At 40.5% G+C, this 22661-nt stretch overlaps 1 protein-coding gene across 4 annotated transcripts in view; it reads right to left on the reverse strand.

The window, feature by feature from the left end:
• The window catches only part of LOC117897003 (alpha-protein kinase 1), a 47179-nt gene extending 31650 nt beyond the window's left edge, over positions 1–15529 (reverse strand). For 2 of the 4 annotated variants that reach the window (XM_034805568.1, XM_034805566.1), the window contains exons 1-2: positions 14685–15522; positions 14449–14583 (exon numbers count right to left, since the gene is read on the reverse strand). In XM_034805568.1, the coding sequence (XP_034661459.1) occupies positions 14449–14583; positions 14685–15390 (841 nt within the window). In that variant the 5' untranslated portion in view covers positions 15391–15522. Of the gene's footprint in view, positions 1–14448; positions 14584–14684 lie in introns of all 4 variants that reach the window. The other 2 variants (XM_034805564.1, XM_034805565.1) reach the window with 2 other exon arrangements.
• Positions 15530–22661: the final 7132 nt, after the last annotated feature.

The following is a 22661-nucleotide window of genomic DNA, read 5'->3' on the forward strand; positions in this document are numbered from 1 at the left end:
TTAAGATTATGAACATTTTGTATACCTTTTGGTATCTCCAAGAAATGAATTATCGAAAGGGAAATCCTAAAAAATTTTATTCAGCAGCATCACGCTCTTGCCTCTTCCCATTCCAACATACCCCACCACTCTCCGCTGCCACAGGGTAACCAAAATCATCAATGAACACAAACCAAACGGTTGTAGATCCATCTTTCTATCTGTATCTCCATCTGCTGCGCTATCTCTGTGTATCTTTTTGTGTTGGCGTGTCCAAAAAACCACAGCAAAAACAACCAACGACAATCGGCAGCTTTTGACTAGCGCAAAGCGTTTGCGGACTAGGCAAGAATCAAATTAGCCGCAACACACTCTGACTGTATCTTACAGATACTTGTCGCTGGCTGACTGCCGGACTGCCTGCTGCCTGCCTTGCCTTGCCTGCCGCTTGTGTGGGTTGCCACTGGACTGTGCGTAGGTCGCGGCTAAAGCAGCACCCTGTATCACCGTCGCAGAATAATAAAATTTAACAATTTATTGCATTTGTTGCTTTAATTTGTTGTTGGCTGCGAAACAACAACAAATCTCTATATATTTTCATTCACAAAACGGCCGCCGTTGTATGCAAATTGATCGTTCGTCTTGTCGCGTCTCGTCTCGTCTCTCGGATGTTGTTGTCTGTCGATGTTAACTTTATTTGTTGTTGTTGCTGTAGCTTGTAGCTTTGTAGTTGCAGTAGCTGCTGCTGCTTGCCTGCTGCCTGCTGCGGCGTCGACACACTTGGCAAGCAGCGATGTTCGATGATTGCAACAGCAAAAGCAACAGCAGCAACAGCAACAGTTGCAGATACAGATACGAAGCCGCCGAAATGAATGAATTGGTTATTGCGCCTTGGGCGAGGGCATGTCTCTTGTCTCTGTGCCAAAGCCAAAGCCAGTGCCTGCTGCCGACTGTGCCTACGTGGCGGCTACGTGTTGGCATAAATTATATTATTAATACACTTTTTGTGTGGCGTATGGTGGGGTGTTTAGGGAATGGGAACTGGAAGGGCATACAGAATTTGGTCAAGTATTGGGAGAAATTAAATTATTTTTAGTTGTGGAATTATTTCTTGAGTTACTTTTATGGAATCAAATTAATGCGAAATTAATTCATTAAGTGTGTTGCTTAAAATTGGTCCAAATATGCCATAAATGTCCCTTCAAATGTACCTAACATATCCCTCAAAAAGCCTCAATAGCGAGGGGAAGACCTTTACTGTATTTACTTCTCTGTCTTCCCTTTGATTCATCTGCTCTGAAATGATCTCTATCAGACCCACAGAAGCTTCTCGCACAGCTCTCCCGTTTTTTTAGACAACAACAAAAAGTGTGTCATAATTGCTCAAACAAGTAAATTTAATTTGTAATTCAAATTTATAAAAGTCCGATTTATATTTATGTATTTTCCATTTAAGGGTATGCCAGCCATCGTTATCTCTCTTTGTAATCAAATTTCTTATTCAATTTTTAGCGTGCCATTTTTTTGTGCCTTTTTCTCTGCTTTATTTTCGCTGCAATTTTCTGCATTTGCATTCACAATTTTATTTATTTAAAGCATTAAACAAAGACACAGACATATGTTCCACGAATGGCTAGTGGTTGCTGCGACTGGCGACATGCAACAAATGTTAGACATTCAATTTGTTGTTGACACTTCATTAGCAAACAACAAAATCAAGCAAAAGAAGCAGCAGCAGCAGTCGCCTCGAGAAGGAGAAGATACACAACAAAAAGTGGGTTAAATGTTGCTAAAATTAAGCGAGGCACAACACAGCAGTGAGGAGGAGGGGTAGATGCAACCAGAAGCAACAGAAAACCCATAGATACAGATACATAGATACGCAGCTACAACACTCAAGCTTAACCAAATAAAAGCAATCGATGCGCGAGAGAGAACCGGGAAGGGGAGTGTATTATGTTACCGATAATGTCTCCCCCCCCAACCACAAAGTTTCAAAGATCTTTTTGGGCCGCTGCTGGGCTCAGGGCTAGGCGCGCTTTTTTTTATGAATGAATGAAAATTTCGTAGTAAAAGGGCGCCCACGAAACCGCTCAATGATGAAATCATGAATGAATGAAGCAGACCCAAAAACCAACCTTAAGACATCGGAAGAAACGAAACCCCAGGTGCCAAAAAGGGCACGCGAGTCATAAAATGTGGTGTGGGCAGCCAAATGCAAATTGATGACCATGGAGCCCTAAGACATCGAAAGGTTCGAAAGCCATCGAGTTGCTGCTGCACACCGGAACCGCATTAGCATGTCTCTGTCTCTCCAGAGACCGGAAAACTTTACTTCTTTTTGAACGTTTTTTCTTTTCATGTGGAAACAAATTAACTGTCAAATGCTTCAACATTCATTTGGCTGCATTCAACATTTCTTTCGAAATCTTTGCATTTTCTCAATGAAATTCAAGCGCTTGAAAAGCTCAGTGGGTAGCTGATCAGCAGGGAGAACCGTTTCCCCAAATCGGAACTATCATATTTCAAGCGTTTGTCAACGGCTGTTATTGTCTCTACAGAGAGAGAGAGATCTACAGAGATCTAGGCAAGAACCATAAAGAGCAGCGCCATTCAAAATACCATGCGAGTATGTGAGAAAATGCCCATAAAAAGATCTAAGACCTATAATCGGAAAGTATCTTTTTTTTCGACCACTAAAAGATATGTGAACACTTGCGGACACTTAAATCTCTTGGATTCTTTGGCTTCGTAATTAATTTGCAGTTTGCTGGGGACGGGACATGGCAAAAAAAAAAAGTTGTATCCACGGAATGGGCTTATTTCCCACTACACCTTCGCTTTTCCACTGACTGCTGCTGCGGCCATTATAGTTTTATGACTTGCCACACAGCTGCCACGGCACAGTAACACCATATACAAGATGCAATTCGCAAAGGCAGAAGCCGGAGATACACTTAAATAAACAACTTTGAGGTGGGAAGAGCTGTCGATATTTTTTAAAATATTTATTTTACATTTTTAGAGTATTTTTTCAAGCAATTTTTCATACAAAAATAATTTTTAAAGCTTCCCACAAGTCTCCATGCACCTTGCAGCAGTGCCCATCGGTTGAAGCTGCTACCCTTTCTGCTCTACAAACCTCTATCAATAGCTGCCATACCCTCTGTTAGTGTAAACTCAACTGCTAACCACATCCCATGGTCAAAACTGGCTGACGTCATATGCAAGCTGGCGATGACATAAATTGCATTTGAATATTGGCCAACAGCGTAGTGCAAAAATATTGTTAAAACAGCAACAACAAGGCAATAAAAATAAAACCATAACATGCTCCGACCCCATCGACTCTTGGCTTGACTTTTGAGTTGAGTTTCTATTTTTTTTTTGTTGCTTGAGCTTTTGGGTGCTTTGGTTTTGCCGCTTGTCACGATGCCTGACAGCTCTGGGGCATTGATCGATTTTTATTTTCAATCGCTTTTCGATTGTCGTGTCGTGTCCGGTGGGTGGGTAGCTGCGGGGTGGTGGTGTGGTAGTTGGGAGGAGGGTGTGCATAAAGACAGCAGATTTTGGCACTTGAAAAATGGTTTTAATTTGGAGGAATAGAAGGAGGACATTTGTAGGGGTAAATGTGATCTTGGGAAACGAAGGAACTGGATTTGTGGAGGCATTTATTGGAGCATTTGGGATTACAGCTGGTGGAATAGGAATAGGACTAAAAAGTGTTCCAAAAAACTATTAAAAAGGGGAATAAATTAGAGGGAGGAAATGGCAGTTATGGAAGTAGATGTAGGAGTTGAAAATACTTCGAAATGGACACAATTTTATAGCAAAAAGATTGATAAGTTAATGATAGTCCGAGATAGAATAAAAAGGTGTCAAAAGTGGAAGAAAGGTAAGAAAAATATTAAGAGGTTCCATTAGAAAAATGCACATGAAACGGGTCCATAGATTACTTACAAATTACGTACTCCAAATAAAAATCTGCCTTTAAATTATCTTAATCAAAAGCTAAAGCCAATCTCCCACCTCAGTTTATGCCCAAGAATCCTCCTAGATTGGTGACTATCATCCTATTGCGAAAGACACACCAAAAATTAGCTAATGAATGAGAAGCAGTAAAAGAAACACCAAAGAAAAAAAAACTACGACGACAAACAGCAACAACTGCACAATATCCGATGGCTGCAGTCGCTGCCGCAGTCGCAGTCTCAGTCGCTGCCAGCATCGTTGTCAACTGCAGCTCCCAACAGAGAGTCACAACGAGAGCCACTTTTTAGTATCGAAGCGAAGCGAAGCAAAGCAGCGCGTGGGTTGCTCCATTCATAACGACCAACAAAAAATTTTCGCTGAATGAATTGCAGTTTTGTATCTTTTAGATACACACGGCAGCACACATGGAGCTTGGGTCCAAATAACGGACCCAAAAACTGAAGAAAGCCAGCAACAGCAGCAACAACAACAAGTAGAGCAGCAGCAGGAGAGGATTAGGGAGTGGTAGAGGCGGTGGAGTAGCAGTTGGTGGATGGTTGGATGGAGGAGGAGTGGCGGCAGCGGTAGCGGGTGCATTCAATACGCTGATTGGGAACCACAAGACAACAACAAGAAGGAGAAGGAAAGAGAAAAAAAGTCGGCATTGAGTGACGAAGAGTTTAGATACCCTTTGGGATACATTTTTCATACAGTTTGAGCAGTTTTCATGTGCAACGGAAGGAGAGTTTGAGGTGGTTTTAGTTTAGCGAAATTCTCTAAAGAAATAAGTAAGTTTTTCATAGACAAATATTCGTTTTTTGAACTATTTTATTGTGGGTAAAAGTAAAAGAATCTGTGATAGGAAGCAATTTCCCTCTCTAACAACAGTTTCATCCTCATTTTGAGCCTTCTAAAAGTACTCTCCAGGCCCAGCATACCCACTTCAAAAGGGTAGACGCAAAAAAAAAGCAACGTTAAAATAAAAACTCGTCGTCGTTGTTGGCGATTTACATAAATCAGCTGCAAATTTGTTCCACTGTTCAAATGCAATGTCGGCTGTGTCGCAGCGTTTTGTTATGAGCGAGCGAGAGGTTCGAGGAAGTAGCCAACAGCTTCCACAGCGACAGAGACACACCGAAAAAGAGATAGAGATAGAGCGACAGAGACAGCAAGAGATAGACCTAAGAGATCCAAAGTGCCCAAAGTTTCGAATGCGAGTGTCGCGCAGCGCAGGAAAAACTTGCTACTTCTGTGGCTTAAACTTCTTTTATTTTCATTTTATATTTAGGCTTCCTTCTTTCCTTATTTTGCGGGGGCTCACAGTAAGTAGCTTTTGTTTGGGTAAAGATGGAGAGAGATAGAAAATGCAGAAGCATATCCCTATGGGAAAATGCTGAAGGGAAAATTCGCATCCAAAAGTGTCGCGTTGCTTTATTAATGACCCAGAAAATCTCTTGCCGAAAGCCTGAACAAATGTGTTTTGATTGCGGCTGGCAAAAAGATCTATCAAATAACTGCAAAAACTACGAAAAATCATTTAGAGTCATTAAGGGGAAGGAAAAGTAACTGGAAAGAAAATATTTGACTTAAGAAACTAAAGCGAAAATTTGCAAGACAAAGATGTAAGACAAAAATGTAAATGATGAATGATGATGATGTGTAAAATAATAAAAACAAAAATTAAAAAATAATTAAATAATGAAAATACAAATGATAAACTGCAGAAATAAAATAATGAAAATGATTAAAAATAAAATAATTAAAATAAAAATGATAAAAAACAAAATTAAAAAATTAAAACGATAAATAATACAAATAAAAATATAAAATTTTGTATTAATATAAAAAAAAAAAGCGAAATAATCATAATAAATTATTGCCAACTTTAGCGAAGATGTTTTAGTGAAGGCAAAGCTGTTCCATGAAAAATAATTCTATATCTATTCTATAATAATAAATTCTAGACATAATTTCTATAAATTTTCTCGAGTTTCTACATTTTAAACTTCTTTTTTATCAATTTTAAAATATCTTAAACCTTCCTCAATGGCAGTTATATCCATTAAAGGCTCTCCATAGTAGAGCTTATACTTTCATAGGATTCATTATGCCTGTCTGCTGCCTCTATTTTCCCAGTGTACCATGAATAGTTGTTGTGTTTTGTGTGTGTTTGTCCCACCCTCTCACTAATTAGCCTTCCTGTCGGATTTTCGTTTGGGCCACAAATTGTCGCATCTTTCAACATTTGACAGACACTTTTCTTTGCTGCTGCTGCCCCTCCTTTGTGCTAACGATACGTGTGTCTGTCTGGCCTGTTCAAGGCATCAGTTGGCACCAATTGTTGGTTGGACATCCCCCCGGCTCCAAAAGGCAAAAGAGGTGCTAAGGGGTTGCAACGTTCAGCACATAAATCTTTTATTTTTTTTTCTCTTTATTTTGGCTACCAACTGAGGAAAAAGAATTCTTCTTTTTGCTTGTACTATATGAAATTTTGGGTGTTTTCCGAACCATGGCACGATCTGCTGCTGGTGTGGGGCGGCATGCTTGAGCTCATTAGAAAATATGCGCGTAATTTGTGAGGTTTCGGTTTTTTGAACATTTTTGTGCACGGAGGGGAAAAGGCTATTTTTGATTTGTCTGCCTTTTTGAATGCTCCTCCTTCTTCATTATATATTCAGGGGGGTTTTTTTTATAGTTGTTTCCATTGAAATGTGTCAAGTGGCATGCCTCTTAGAGAGAGAGAGAGCGAGAGCAAGCACTTGAAACTGTTGGCTACCACCAATCCAATCCAATTGAATCGCCTCGAATCGAATCTCTGGGACAAATCTTTCATTCACGAAAACAACAGAAACAAAAACAGAAAAAGACACAGAAGCGGCTCTAAAAAAGGCAAAACCATTGATGGAGTGTGCGAGTGGGCATCAAGGCGCGCGCGCGCTCTACGCCCACAACTGTTTGATGCTGGTTGGTCTCCCATAGATACATTTAGAAGAGCAATAACATAAAACTTGAAAATCACGCAAACAGCAACGGCCACAGCAACAATCATAAAAGATATATGGCGACAGAAAACAGGCAAGCAGCCAAAGAACAATAAAGAGCATAACAAAAAGTTGATGTAAATTATTTTTTTTGGCTACCATATTTAGTTGGAAATCTTGTGATCTGTATGATCTCTCTGAATGATCTCTCATGGTGTGGTTACGACAATGACGATGACGGTGATGATGATGATGGTGATGGCGATGCCGTGCTTTGGCTGCCCCTGTTTATGAGTGGAGTACCCTTGATGTACAAGTGTAGGGTAGCCAGGGGTACAACGAAGTGGGTAAAATTTCATATTAAACGTTGAAAATATAAAAGAATCTATCGAATATTTATATTTTTATTATTTTTATACAAAAATTCGACTAAAGAAATCATTACCCAAATGTTTCCAAATGAAGTCTCCCTTTAATTAAGGAGCATTCCATAGTCGTTTCTTCCTAGTGACCCCGACACTTTCCACCAAAAATGTTATATCTAAGCCATCTTTAGGGGCAACCCACGAATGTTGGATGGTAATGGCCGCTAACCACCCAAATCATCATACAGCAGCACCATTCCATTATCATCATCAACCCAGCAGCAGCCACAGCCGTTCAAGAGTGCCACAGCACGGAATGACTGACATTTCGCTTCAAAATGTCAGATGGCCTGGAACTTGCTATTACAGCTATCCAGTCCAGAGGGGGGTCTGTGGTGTGTCTCCTTGTGGCATGACAGTTCAAAAGTACAAGACACGGACTCGAGACGAGACCATTTTGTGCGCCATATTTGGGTTGCCCCCTAACTGCTTGTATGTGTGTGAGTTGTTGTCTCATGAAGTGCAGAGAGTCAAAAGCTCAAGATTTGGAAGTTTTATTTGGTGGCTGCAACACATTTGATGCCCCGCTTCGTTTTTCGTGGCACCCAAGACGAGATGAGCTGCGATGAGAGAGTGGAGCCGTACCGTACCGTACCGTACCGTCTTGTGGCCCGTTGTTAACCGGAAACCCCCAGCGACAGCCTATAATTTGCAAATTTAATTTGCAACACACGCCAACATGTGACCCCAAAATGGCAAAATGTTATAAATAATGTGCAGTTGCAACCAGGCAGCAGCCACAGATCGTAGGTGTCCAGTGGCTTACCTTAAACTAGAAAATGTTTTCTGCGGCTCAAGCACCGAGTCGAGCGGCTTATGAATGGAGCGGAGCTCCGACTGCTGTGCGCGATTCATGCGACTCATGAATGAAATCAACTCTCTGGGGCTTGGTTCGCGGTCTTGGTCTACCGTCTACCGTTCTCCCCTGTCCCTTGTCCCATGTTGCACTGTCTATCTGTCTGTCTGCCGCATGTTCGATTGCTTTGCCAGCAATTTTTTATGCAAATGAATAACGCGTTTTGCGGTTTTTCAACGAAAATTCAACGAATTTCAGTTGAACTCCTAGCATACAGTTTTTGTTGCTGTATTTTGTCTTGCTTTATTTAAATGATTGTGGTTTTTCGTTTTGTTTTTTTTCTGGTTTTTGTCTTTGCTTCTATTTATATGCGTGGGCTGTGCCACCGAGTTCCACCAAAAACCAGCGACGGACGGCGCCAACAGGTTGACCCTCCCCCCTCCGATGTGTGGGCGATGTATTCTGATCAAGTGGCAGATCCGATCCTCCCTTCCTTCATAAGAGATACAAATGCAGAAAATAGTTTAATTATTGATTCTTTCATGTGGAGTATTGGGACTTGTAGGGACATAGACGTGAAGAGCATAGAAATAATGCAATGGTTCTTCAAAGAACTTTGATATAAAAAACTTAAAAACATAAAAAGCATCTGCAGTTCATTCAGTATAATATCATAAATTAATCCTTATATCATTGCTAATTCTGGATGAAAAAGGGATGCTGGAATCATGGATAATAAATTAAATATTTCTTAAGATCCGTTTTGGATCCATCTTTTCTTTCCATGCCTTTGCTTAGAGAGAATGGATTCGTGTGGAAAATAATTCTCTTTTAAATATTTTGTACGGAATGAAGATTTGAAAGGTTGCCATAAAAAATCGATACGTTTAAATAGGATTTATTTATATGAATAACTAAGTTTCTTTACCTTTGAAGTTGAATCTAATTTATGTAGAAATGTATCTACTAAATAATAAAACACAGCAAAACGCAATAAAATTACAAGAATAATCATGATTAAATCTCATTAATTACACATTTTATTGAACTCTCTGGTGCACCACTTCCTCAACTTCCTCAACTACTTATTCACATCACACTCAAAAGTACTTCTCTCAGACGTAGACAGGCCTTCCGCTGATCTCGTACTCTATTAATAGCCACATGATCTTGTCCGATGTTAACTTTATTTGAAAGTTGTCATATACAAAAATCGATACACAAATTATAACTTAACCGCAAATGCAAAACCACACACAAAAAATCAGCCCACATGCTGGCTGCGGCTTGTTTTTCTTTGCTCATTTACGATTTCGATACGATTTGATTAGGCCTGCGGCGCAGACTTGGCGCCAAAAAAAAAGCCATAGACCATGCAGGTGACAATAATAATCAAGTTGACCTATACGTAACCATTTGTGGCACACTTTATCTACCCACACACACAAAAGCCACTAGCCAGCCACCAGCGAATTATGTTAATAATACTCGTTAATTGTTGGATCAACTTTTGTCAAATTTGATTTCAGAGTTTAGAAATTGAAGAGCCGCCCGCCATTAGTGACAAATTTACAGGCTTTATGGGCGAATGGGAAACTGCAATTCATCAGCAGCATTGTGCCACCAACAAAGCCTGCCCCGGGAGCAATCTCTCTTTGTCTGTCTCCCCTGCCTGTCCAAGTTTGGGCCAACATGTAAATGGCAATTAAGTTGCCGTCGTCGTCGTCGTGAACTTGTGAACCATTCCCCCCAACAGGCATCATCATCATCAACAGAGTGGCAGCAGCAAGCAGCAGGAACAGCAACAGCAGCAGCTTGGCCGATCTAGGAGGAAGTTCAGTTCCATTTCCATGTCTGAATGGTTCCTGCAATTAATCGCAGCTCAAGTGGCTCACTGATTGCAATTAATCTTCATTAAGGCTACTGCCCTGCCCCAGACCGATTCGTCGATTGTCCAACTGTCTGACTGTCCAACTATTCTCCCCCGTTGGATATGTCCTTTGACATAGGTCTTTTACTTTACGTTTTTCCCTTCGTTTTTCCTTAAGTTTTGTTCGTTTTGGGGCTTATCCTTACAAACCAATTTGGTGATCGTGAGGTGTTGTTGTCGCTCAGCAGCAGCAGCAGCAGCAAACATCGACAACAACTGCAACGACGACGACGGCCAGGTGACCGCACAGCAATCACCTTAATTAAACATTAGGCAAGCCTCGCTGAGTGCCAAAGCTTCTGGAGATTGTGTGTTTGTGCGCCTGGCTTGGCTTGCTTTTCGGTTTGGTTTGGTTTTCGGTTCGACTATGGCCCCTCTCTCTGTAGTAGTAGTTCTCTGCTCTTCGCTCTGCTCTGCTTTGGTGTGGTCCATGTCAACGATTTCCGTTGCACAAGGTAACAAAGGTTGTGCCAGCACAGTGGTACAATATATAAGGAAAATATTTGAGAGATTTTTGATGTGTTGAGAAACTTTTTGAGTGCTTGTAGTGCTCGATAATTTTGGAATGATTTAATGTATTCTATTTTATTTCAGTAAATATTTTTTAGATTTGTTTGTACATTTTTTCCGACAAATTTTCAGGGGTTTTCTGATATTTCTAGTATTTTTCTGGCATCTTGTTCAAGTAAATATTTCATAGTTATTCTGTTTTGTTCTAGTATTTTTTGCCGTTCTTATTTATAGTATTTTAGAAGAATTTTATGTAAATAACTATGTTTGGAGTTTTCTTTCAAATATCTTTCATTATTTTTTTTTATTAAATTATCGCAGGGATGATCGGATTATTTGTTTTTATTTATTTTTTAATATTTTCCTAGAATTTCTTGATGGCTTATTATATTTTATGGTATTTTCGATGAATTGCTGACCAAGCAAAATTTGTTTCTGGAACTTTCAATAGTTTTCTGGGGAGTTTTGTATATTTTTTGGGCACTCTGCTATTTATTATAAAATGTTTCTGGTATTTGTAGTATATTCTGATATTTTCCTGGAACTTTTTGATATTTTTCTTGAGCTTTCTTATATTTTTCTAGAATTTTCTGATATTTTTCTATAATTTGCTGAGTTTATACATAAATTGCTCCCCAGCTAATGTCGGATTTTCCTTCCATAAACTGTTACCACTGTGCCCCTACTGAATGTTCGCACTCCGCCAGCCTGGACCTGGCTTACCTTAATTTTCTAGCAGTTTTTCTTGGCTGTTTGGCTTTTATTCGTACCCGTTTCCCCTGGATCCCCTCGGTTCCCGTATCGTGTTTTGTTGTTGTTGTCGGCGGCGGTGTCAGCGTCGCCTCTCGTTGACAAATGCTGAAAGGCTTTGTGTGTGTGTTTCGCCCCGTCTCCTGCGTTCTGTGATTTTTCATTGGAAAACGTGGAACGATCACCCAGGTTGATTTGATGACAAAGAAGTAGCCAGGAGGAATGGAGCGGCAATGGGCAAGCAAAAAAAAAATAAAGTGAAATAAAATAAACGGGTCACGTTATTAATTGGTGAACCCTTGCCAAGAGATTTATGAATATTGATTGCAAGTGAAGTGCAACCAGAAGTGGCAGCAAGCAGCGGCAGCGGCAGTACCTACTGTCACCAGAAGCGCGACAGCTGCATTTGGCCCTGGCCTCCTCATAGGCTGGTGCTGGTGGTGCTGCTACTGCTGCAGTTCTCTGAGAGATTGAGTCAGCTTCCTGTCGATTAGGGTCACTCAGCTGTGTGGCAATGCGAATGCGAATGCGAATGCTTTGACTCCCTGCCCCTCCTTGTCCCTCTGTCGGTCAGTCGGGGTCATTTCCTGGCTAATTAGTTGCCATGAGAGATTTGCTTTTTTGCTCTCTGCATCTCCAGCCAGCAATTAAGCGCCGTCGCGTATTTATGATATTAATTAATTAAGACAATTTGTGTGTCGTATCGCCATGTGGGAAATTGCGAGCACTGCCATGGGTTTTTTTTTTTTTTTTTTCTTTAATTTTACTATGGAAATACGATCCGACGATTCGTGTGGCATTGTATGCCAAGGAGAACGTTCTAAATAATAATGAAATTAAGTTTTGGTTTTACGCAAGGCAAGGGCAGAGGGCTTTAATTTTGATTTGAGGAGCAACAGGAGAAAATTGCAAGCTGAAATTGGGTTGAACTTGATGCACATTAAGCAATGAATGGGATTAAGCTGAACATGGCCAATAAATACAAGGTCCTTTGTGTGTTTTATAGCTGATTTATATAAGGAATTGGAAGAATTCTAAGCAGCCTTAAAATTACTGAATATTTGAAAGATCTTTTCTGACTGGAACAATAATTTGTACCAACTTCTCAAAGTTTAATTTATTATTTTACATTTCTAGAAAGTATTTCAACTCTTTATCTCATTGCCCTAGTACATGTTCCATACATTTTTTAGTTTTTAATATTTCTTGTAGTATTTTTTTTAACTTCTTTTAATGATGAATATTTTTGCTTTATTTTGTATATTTTCTTAAATTTTGTGAAATTTTCTTGGTATCTATATTTTCTGGTATTTTACAGTACTTTACTGGTATTTTCATGTCTGTAAATGTCTATAGAATAAATATATAATATCTTTTTTTGTTTGAAGAATATTTTAGAAGCATTCTATTTCTAGTGTTCGTTCGGCAAACAACTCTTTTTTGAGTTCAAAATTTTCAGTAACTTTTTATAATATTCAACACAAAACTGAAGTACCTGGTCAATGCGGACTCATCTCTGCGACCAACCAATTTCGCTGTAGCGATTAAATATAAAAAAAAAAAAAAAATATATAATATCAATCTATGGATATTCAATGAAATAAACCTTCAAAAATGAATACCTTGCAAATTTTAGCGCCACGAAAAGAGTATTTCTGTAGTTACTCAGCCAAACTTTGACCAAGGAATATACCATATAATTGCCACACAAAATCTTTGATACACCACAAAATATCAACCAAGAATGACATTAACACACTTCAGAGCCAACATTTTAATTGAATTTTGAGGCGGAAATAGCACCGTTAGGCCTCGATCGAAACCACAAACTATATAATTTAATTTATACGCATTTATGCGCCTCACCCGCACTCGTACACTCCTCCTTTCACTTCCCTTTCCGACGTGTTCGAACGGTGCTGCCAACATTGACACACTTTGGGTGGTCTTGGCGGCTTCTCGAACTTTTTTTTTTGGCAAGAAAGAAGAGCGAAACCGAAACCAAAAACCGTACCGAACCCGAACTCACGTCGGAATCTGAGGCGAGTAATCGATGAGACGTGCGGGCACACACCTGTTGCACACAGCAAAAGCAGCAGCAACAGCGAAAGGGCGCAGCAGCAGCAGTGGCAGTGGCAGCAAGTGCCGGACGATGCACTGCATCATTTGCAGCAACAAAATTTCAATTTCAGGCTTTTGGCAACATTTCAAAAGATCGACTGACTGACAGACTGCCGGCCGGCCGAACGGGGACAGGCAGCGGGAACGGGAACGGGAACGGACTGTCGTCTGTATTTGAAACAGTCGCGTCGGGCGCCAGGCAGCAGTGCATTTGAAGGCGCCATCGAAAAATTGCCAAGCGAACGGCATTAAAGTGCGCGAAATATGTTATTATACACTCCAAAAAGGAGGGTAATATGTGCATGGGAATGAGGTTTGGCTTTGTGTTTCAGATTTTTGATAAATTTTAATACTTTTATTAATGCAAATTGGAAGTTTTTCCATGAGAAACTTGGCAGAAAATATTCTTTTTGTAGCAGACTTTTTCAATGTTTCTTTCACCAAGAGTATCTCCTATTTCGATGCTTCAAGATACTCTTTTTTCATTGCTTATTTTACTTCCATTTTATTTATTGAGCCATTAGAGAGAGGGCGGGAAGGGGACTGAATGAAGGCAGAAAGGCTGTGCGCTGTGGAGGCAGAGTTTCTTTTTTTTTGGCTGTCAGCTCATTCACAGATTAATTTTGGCAATTTATAGCCGACGAGATAGTTTTTGAGTAACTGCATCCCATGGACATATGCAACATGGAGACTGTGAATTATGTAATGAGAGTGGGGCAGAGAGGCAAGTGGCAAGTGGAAGCCCACCAGACAGACGCCCCAAAGCAGCAACAGAGTTGCAGCAAACTGTCACAGATACCCTGGGAAAATGCAAAGTAAATTATGAAACTCATATCGAAATGTCATAATTAATTGTGTCGCCAAAAACCAGACTAAAAGGTGCTCAAGTCAATGTCAAAGATGTCTAAGGGAAGGATCATCTAATGCTCCTCTTCCATGGAATTTCCCAGTCCAGGGAAAAATGATGAGAAAGGGAAGACTCACCTGTGCCATTGCTGCCAAACCAAAGGGCCACTAGGTCCTCGCTTGGCGGCGTAGGATGATGATAATGATTGCCGTACAAATATGGATTTGGATAATCAAGCAGGACACGACGCGTGCCAGGCGATGAGGATTCGGCTAAGTGGATGAAAGGAGTATGACAAGGTGAGACGGGGAATACGCTCCATAGATACCATGACATTAAAAAGAGATACCAAAAGAGCAGTTAAAAATCTTACCTTGAGCTATGTGTGCCGCGTATTCTGTGGCCTTTTGTAGATTGATGCGTGGTCGTGGCTTTGCCACAATTTGTTGCTGCAACTGTTGCTGCTGCTGCTGCTGTTCTGTTGGCGTAGGATTCGAGGGATTTTGATTTGCTGCTGCCGCAGCGGCGGCCGACGAGTCCAATAGCAATTGCTGCACCTGCAATATGTCCACGTATTCGTCCAATTCCACCGAATGCTGGGGCTCTGTGTGTCCGTGCCCGCCGGTGCTCGTGTCCTTTGCCACCCCCAAGGGATGATGCTGCTGCTGTTGCTGCAGATATGTTGTTGTGGCTCCACCTGCACTGGCGCTCGTGGGTTGATGGTAGTAGCCAAAGGCTGGACTGCAGGCTGCTGGCACAGCTGCAGCGCCCTGCTGCACGGCAATGGGTGGTGGTGCCGGTGGGGCGGCAAATTGTAGGGGATTACGACTTAGTCCCAGCAAAGGGGTTGTGGGTGTATTGAGTGAGTCCTGCTGCGAGCTGGATGGTGGCACTAAGCTGAGACCTTGACCATTCAAACTGAATGCTGAGCCGGTGCCCGTTGCTGCTGCTTCTCCTGTTGCAGGTGGCGAGGGTGTTGGGGCAGATGCCGCTGCAGGTGGATGTTCGCCCACCGATGTTGTACCTGGATGCTGCTGACTGCCTATCAATTCATTCTGTCGCCGCATTGTCAGCAACATTTTTGTGATTGAACCGAACGCCGAACGTTAACCGAAACGAAAATAAATCAAAATTCTTGAAAAATAATAAAGAAAAACACAAATTATTTGACTTAAACTCCATTTGATTGTTGTATTGGTTCACTTTTTAAATTTATTTGATTGGTTTTTAGACATATTCAGACACTTCTTGCTTTATTTGCTGCCAAGTTATATTTGTTTAAAATTTTTTTAACTTTTTGCAGGTACTTTTTGGGGTTTTAGATGTTAAAATCGTTTGTTTCGTTCACTCTTTTGGGGCGGTTTTTATTTTACATTCATTGTTGCACTTTTGTCTAATTTTGTATTTGTTTAAATTTAGTTCACTTTACTTATCTGTTTTTTTATCAAACTTTTTTTCATATTTGTTTGGTAAATTATGGCAAATATTTCACATATTTTTCTAATTATTTTACTTTAAATTTGTTGCACTTTTGTTCACTTCTCTTGGTCACTTTTTAATTAAGTTTAAGTTTACGTTTTAGTTTTTGCACCTTTTCTCCCTTATTTTAAATGATTTTTAAGGTTGATCAAGTCAGTCTTTCTGGGTTAAATTGATTATTCCTTTTGATTGATTGAAGTTTAAGGAAGATTGAATAAAACCTGAAATAAAACAAAATAAATTTATTGAAAATATGAATATTTAAATTATTAAATACAATTCTAAAAATAACCCTATAAAGAACTTCCACTATTTATTTTTCAAAATAAAAATAATAAAATATTAAGTAACAGTTTGGCATCCTCACCTTTTCTTTGAATTAAATTATTCATTTGATTTTTTTTAAACTCTGTTAAATTTTTCAATTCAATTTTCTCTTGGGGGGGACAAAGTTATTTTTTCACCTTTGATTCCAAGTTAATTAATCACTAACACGTAAAACATTTATAAAATTGATTTTTATTGATAACTACAGTAAAACCACACTACAGTAAAACCCACACTACAGTAGATAAATAGTTACACGTTAAAAGACACATCAAGACACTGAGAATTTATCATTACAAAAAATCTACTGCCTAAAATTGACCATCAAAAATACACATTTATGTGTATTGGGATTAAAAATGTATTTAAATATTTTCAAATCTATTTAAATATTTATGTCTGATTTCAAAAACGTTTTGCAGAAAAAATGCCTTAAATCTATAGAAATTTCTCAAAAATGATTTTCCTTTCTTTCAATTGCCGGCGGCAATTAATTTTGTTTTCTGTAGATAATTTTCTTTGCTTTGCTTCTCTATTGATAATTTTCTTTCACTTTTATTTTCTTTTGATATTTATCTCGCACTTTTCCTTTCTGCTTTGTCACATTTTTTTTTTTTAATTTTGTGTTTTTTTCTTTTGGTATAATTTTAATAAATATTTGAAAATATCGTTAAGATTTTTGGTACGCGCGCGAAAATTTGTTTTGATTTTTGTTTCTGATTGTTTCGTGTGATTTTTGGGTTGGCCAAAAAAGTGGCGAGACGAGCCGTTGAGCCGTCAATGCGCTACTGGCACGAGCGGTGAAAATTGGAAATGAAAATGGGAAAACTCGGGCATCGGTAAAAACACACACAAAAAAAAAAGGAAGCAAAACACAGAAGAAAACATGATGAAAACAGCGGCAAATCGGCTGCGCCGCTGTTGTACTTGTGCGTCGGCGTCGATGGCAGCAGCAGCATCAGCATCGGAGGCGTCGGAAATGTGTCGGAAAATGCCTGTGAAATTTGTATTTAGCTTTTCCCGAACTCTCTGCCGGTGTCGCTCTGTCTCTGCCACTGCCACTGCCACTGCCTCTGCCTGCGTGTAACTGTTGATTCTTTGTATGGACACCTCGCTCTCACTCACTCTCCCTCTCTCTCACTGTGTGCGGCTGTGTGGGTGGAAACCAGCATTTCCGATGCCGTTGGCAGAGGAAAAGTCAACAACAATTGTGGGTGGCTCTCGCAGAGCCCAAGAGAGAGAGAGTGTGAGAGAGCCATTGAGCATCGATGAGAGTGAATGAAAATGGAAAGCAAAAAGGCCGTGCAAAATGCCACAAGAATAAAACTACGTAATAGTTGTGTTTATATCCTTATCTATCCGATAAGGCATTAGCTTTCACTCTCGAAGAAAACAAACCCACCGATTGGCGTCATTCCACGCACGTTCCATGGGCCGTATGAGTAATTTATGATTAATCATACGCCACGATGTGCGCCAGCAAATGTCTCCTAATGAAGTTTGCATGTTGTGCAGGGAATAGGCAGCTTGTGTATTTGATATTTGATTCGATGACTGACATTTTGGAGCACACAAAATAAAATTCCCTAAAATCCCGAAAGGCGTTTGCTGACTTTTTGAAAAGTTAACTAAACAGAGTCAGGCAACATGCAAAACGTAGCCTGAGACGCCCACAAAAGCATCAACAAATGGCAATTAGAGTGTTGCACACACTCTCCCTCGCTCTTTCTAGTTCTCTTACTCTCTCTGTGTGTCTCTGTTTTCCCGGAATGGTATGACATTTAAAGGTTAGAGGTTGAGCATCAATCAAAAAGAGCAAGCAGCAGCAGCAGCAGCATCACCAAAATGGCAGCTAAATGCTACAATTTCATCTACAAAAACAACAGAAAAAAAAGGAACAAGTGGGAGTTGTTCGCTGCGAAGGATACGAATGGTTTTTAATACCCTTAAAGGTAGCTAAGAAATTATATGATTTAAATAGAATTTTCCAGAGCATTGTAGAAATTTCTATATTGTCGAATATCATGAGAAAAATTCATTAGAAATAAAATTGTTACTTTGGTACAGTTTGGAATTAAGTTTACGATAACTTAAGCAGATACACGATAGTATATAGAGATTTTGTAGCCTAACTGCTAAGCCACACTGGGAAAGAGAGAAAACGAGTAAGAGAGAGCTGGAGACATGATAGGATTCCTAATTAGTTCAAATTAGTTTAGGAAAGATAAAATTAAGTTTTCTATCCAAAAAAGTGTGCATAAAACGTTTAGGGAATACTTTTCATTGGGCTGACAACTCCTTGTCTGGCAAACACCTGCTCAAAACGAATATACCCTCCCTTTAAGAACCTCAAAATAGCAACCAGAACATTAACAGCAATAATAATAATAATACTCCTAATAATGAAAGGAAATGGCCATCAATTGAGGGACACAAGACCTCGACAGAGCTGAAGTCCTGGACAGCAATGAAGAAATTGACTAGCCAAGCAGGTGGGAGGATAATCAAGGAAGAAGGCAGGACATTTTTGGGTTTGCTTAGTCCATTAAGTTTATCAAAAAACTTGCTGCTTGTTTTGCCCGTTTTTCTTTTGGGTGTCTTTAACGATGGAAATTGTGTTGTTTTCAACTTCGAATTTTCTAGTGGAAATAATCAAACGGAACGAGTGCGGGGGCGTGTAAGAAAACGCTCTCGACTACGATGCTAATAGATGCGATTAAACGCCCCCACATTGTCAGTGTTGCCATTGACTGAAGCAGCAGCCGGGAGGGAGAAACAGCAGACAAGAAGGGAAACAGGGCAAAAGCCCGGGAGCATTGGCAGCAGCCACAGAGTTCTAGGAAGCAAACGCTGCACAGTGGTGTGGGAGAGGAGAATATGGGAAATATGGAAGAGATTTCTAGGGGTGGAAAGTAATGGGAGATTTTCTAGAATATTTCTAACAAATGCATGTGAAATATTAAACCAGAAGTTGGTGGAAAAAGTGACAGAAGAAGTTTCTTTAATGGAAACACTTCAACTTTTTTTTAGCAAAAGATCAAGAAACTTGTCATAGAGTTTTGAAAAATTCGTTTCTATAAACAGTCTTAAGTCAACCATAAATATTTATAGTTCTATTTAAAAACAAATTCCCCTAAATCTAACTCCCTTTCCTCTCTTATCTTCCCCAGGTAATCATCAATCCTTGCCCCACTGTGGTGGCTACTCGAAGTTTCCACTTGACAGGAGCCTCAGTCAGGGAGCATAGATACAGGATGTTTGGTACTTTGCCCTTTTGCCGGCTTCCACTTTGGCTCTCTGTGGGCACGGCACGTGTGTGGGCTGTCATTGGGTGGGGGCTGCCTCCCTGCCACCACATCTGTTGCTCTGCCCTCTGCCAGCGGCGGCAGCATGAAAATGGCGGTAAATGGCAGTCGAAAAAGGAAAGAAACACCAAAGGCGAGTAGAGACCGTTACATTCGTCAGCCAATTCATTTGAAAAACTTCATGAATGAATAGAGCTGGCAAGCTTATCAATGAAATGAAAGCTCCACGTGACGTCACTGGGTGAAAATGTTATTTTCCTCGAATTTCATTCATGGAAATGCTAAGGTTTCAGGAGAGAGAGTTTCCGAGATTGAGAGTTTGAGAGAGAAAGCGGGCAACGAGAGAAGAGAGTATGAGAAATAGGTACAGCTTTTAGTGTCCGTTTGAACTTTGATATTTTTTGTGAATGGCGGACAGAGGTCCTGCTGCTGTTGGTCCTGGACTGCCTGACTGATTGACTGCCTGCTGCCTCCAGCTCCTCTGGGATTCTCTCAAATGTCACCTGCGACTCCCATTTTAGCCGCACAATTGTCGAGTTTTTGCTTCAACTTCGTCCTGTTACTGTGGCAGCGTTTAATTAGCCAACGAAGTTTGTTATTTGTTGCAGCCATTTGGTGGCTTGGCTGCTGCTCGTTTTGCCGATTGACCTTTCCCAGCCAGCACCCCTGAGCAACAGCAATAGCAACAGGAGCTGGCAGGCGGGCACATGTCTGTGCGGCTTTTAACCTTTAAATGTGGGCAACACGCTAATTGATTTGCTTCATTCATATGTCATTTGGTTGCCAGCGAAAATCTTTTGTGAGTGGGCAAACGGCAACGGAATCCATTTTCAAATGTCATTTCTGGTTTTATATTTGTAGGATATTCGACAGGGAAATTGAAAAGGATTTAATAGCACTACTTGATGCGGGTTTTTCAGTGTTCAGTTTAGTGGTTCATTCATTCAAAATAGTTTGAAAAGTAAAGAAAATCCCATGTTCTGTTCTAAATGCAGTTGGTAAACACCAACACTGTGCTGGTTCTTATTATAAAGACATTTATTAACACAAAATACTAAAAATGAATGAAAAATCGTATTGCTAAATAAAAGTGTTCACCAACACTGACTTAAATTAACCAAGACTGGTAAATCTTTACTTTTTGTAGAATTTTCCAACTCTAAACAATAATTAACAACTGATATTTCTTTAAATTTGAAAACTAAGTTCTTTTAAATGGATTTGTGATAAATTGTGTGCTTGCCAACACTGGTTCATTGTCTTAGATGAGGGAAACTCACATTTTTGGTTTGTAAACATAACGAAAACCTTGAAAGGCTGCCATCTCCGACTAACCCAGCCATTAGCGTTTACTTTACATTCGATTCATATTCATTAAACATTTATGTATGCACCAACACTGGAAAAAGTGCAGCCAGCCCAATTTTACTGCTCATTTTTATGTTATAATTTCTTAATTGTGGTCTACCATAAAATAATTGCGATTAATGAATCATTATTAACTACAATCATATTCATAATTCCATAATTTAGTTTTATGAACGAAAATATTTTCAAAGCTTAAGATTAAGAGGGGGAAACCCTCTTTCGCTCTGAGCCAACAATCCCTATGTGGCACCAATTTCCTTGACCAAACAATGGCCAATATTGAGTTGAATTAAAAGCCATTAGATGCAATAACCCAAAGCCGCCAAACGAATGTTGGAGCCCCCAATCGCCCAGCTTAACCATTAATATACTTGTTTAGCGATGTCGAAGTGTAAGCCTGGGCAAAAGGCGCAGAGCCAAAGCTACTTACCAGCCATAAAAAGGCAATCAGATGTCGTCGATGCCAGTGTCGGCGCACGCAAGCCTCCACAGCGTAAAACCCAAAAGAATCAAGATTTAGCAGGAGAAGCGTCGCGTCTCTGAGCTTTCCTCAGAGGAGATGCGCCGGCCAAAGAAGAGTCGAGTCGAGTACGGGGAAAGCGGGAAGCGCGACTGCGTTTGTAATTAATTACGAGGCGGGCCCAAAAGGCAAACGGCGACGCACGCGCGCGCTCGAGTCCGACTGCGATCCGCAAACTGGCAACTTTAGATGGCCAACTGGCGATAAGGCCAGGGCTAGAGAACGTGGCTAGGCTCAAAGGAAGCGCAACTCGAAATCTTTGCTACTGCGATTACGCGGCGACAACAGCAGCTTCCAGAGCGCGGGTAATCTCTCCTTGGATCTGTTGAAGAACGCGAACTCGTTCCAGGATTTCCGAGATTATGCAATTTTGATTTGAAACACGCAATTTTGATGGCCAAGCCAAGATATTGGGGTATGATCTCTGTCTCTCTCGCTCTGTCTCTCTCTCTACGCTCTTGGGGTTTTTAATTCCCTTAACGATCTCATGCACAGGGCGCGTAAATCTGTGCAGATCTAGGGAGGAGGGGCCGAGCCTGCTCTTGCTGCTTCTTGATAACTTATTAGACGATAATTTCCTTCCGGTTGCGTTTTTTTGCGATTCGACTCGTCCGACTGTCGGCGGTATAAAAAAAACTGTGGCTTAGGCTTTGCCTTTTGCTCTCTCTGCTGCTGCTGCTGCCAGTTGCTGCCTGTTGCTGCTGAGAGGTTTGCTGTGTGCTGCCTTGGTTTCTGTGTGTGTATTTGTGTGTCTTAAAATCGTGGGCCGATCATCGCCTTACTTAGAGATCTGTCGCCCAGTCGAGATGTGTCTTGGTGTTGGGGATGTGTGTGGGCACAACTGTACATGCAGCTGAGGCAGCCAGCCATAGACTGGCTGTCCCTGTCGCACGCATGCGTGGCACCACAGCCCCCGCAATGTGTGTGTGTGTGTGTGCGAGTGCTTCCAAGTGCTTTACTCTGGCTGAGCTTCTACATCGCCGTCACAAAAGTCACAAAAAAGCAACACCTTTGGATTACATTTTAGTTGCAGAATACCGCGGGATAAGAGGGTATATGGGGCTTGGGGGAGATAATGGAATGGATAATGGAATAAAAAGGTACCAAAAGCTAGAATATTTATCGTGCCAGAGGGTGGAATTAATTTTTCTAAATTTTAAAGAATTTATTTCCATAAGTTAACCACTTTTGCTGTACATTTTGTGGCACAGTCCCACGAAAAGGTATCTTTTTGGTTCCCATACATTTTTCCCAGCTAGAACAACTGTCTGTCTGTGTGTTTGTGTGCATTGTGTGGGCTTTTCATCTAGCTGTAGCAGCTTGCAACCCACACACACACAGCCAACACACA

This window comes from Drosophila subobscura, chromosome O, assembly GCF_008121235.1.
Source record: "Drosophila subobscura isolate 14011-0131.10 chromosome O, UCBerk_Dsub_1.0, whole genome shotgun sequence".
Taxonomy (NCBI): Eukaryota; Metazoa; Arthropoda; class Insecta; order Diptera; family Drosophilidae; genus Drosophila; species Drosophila subobscura.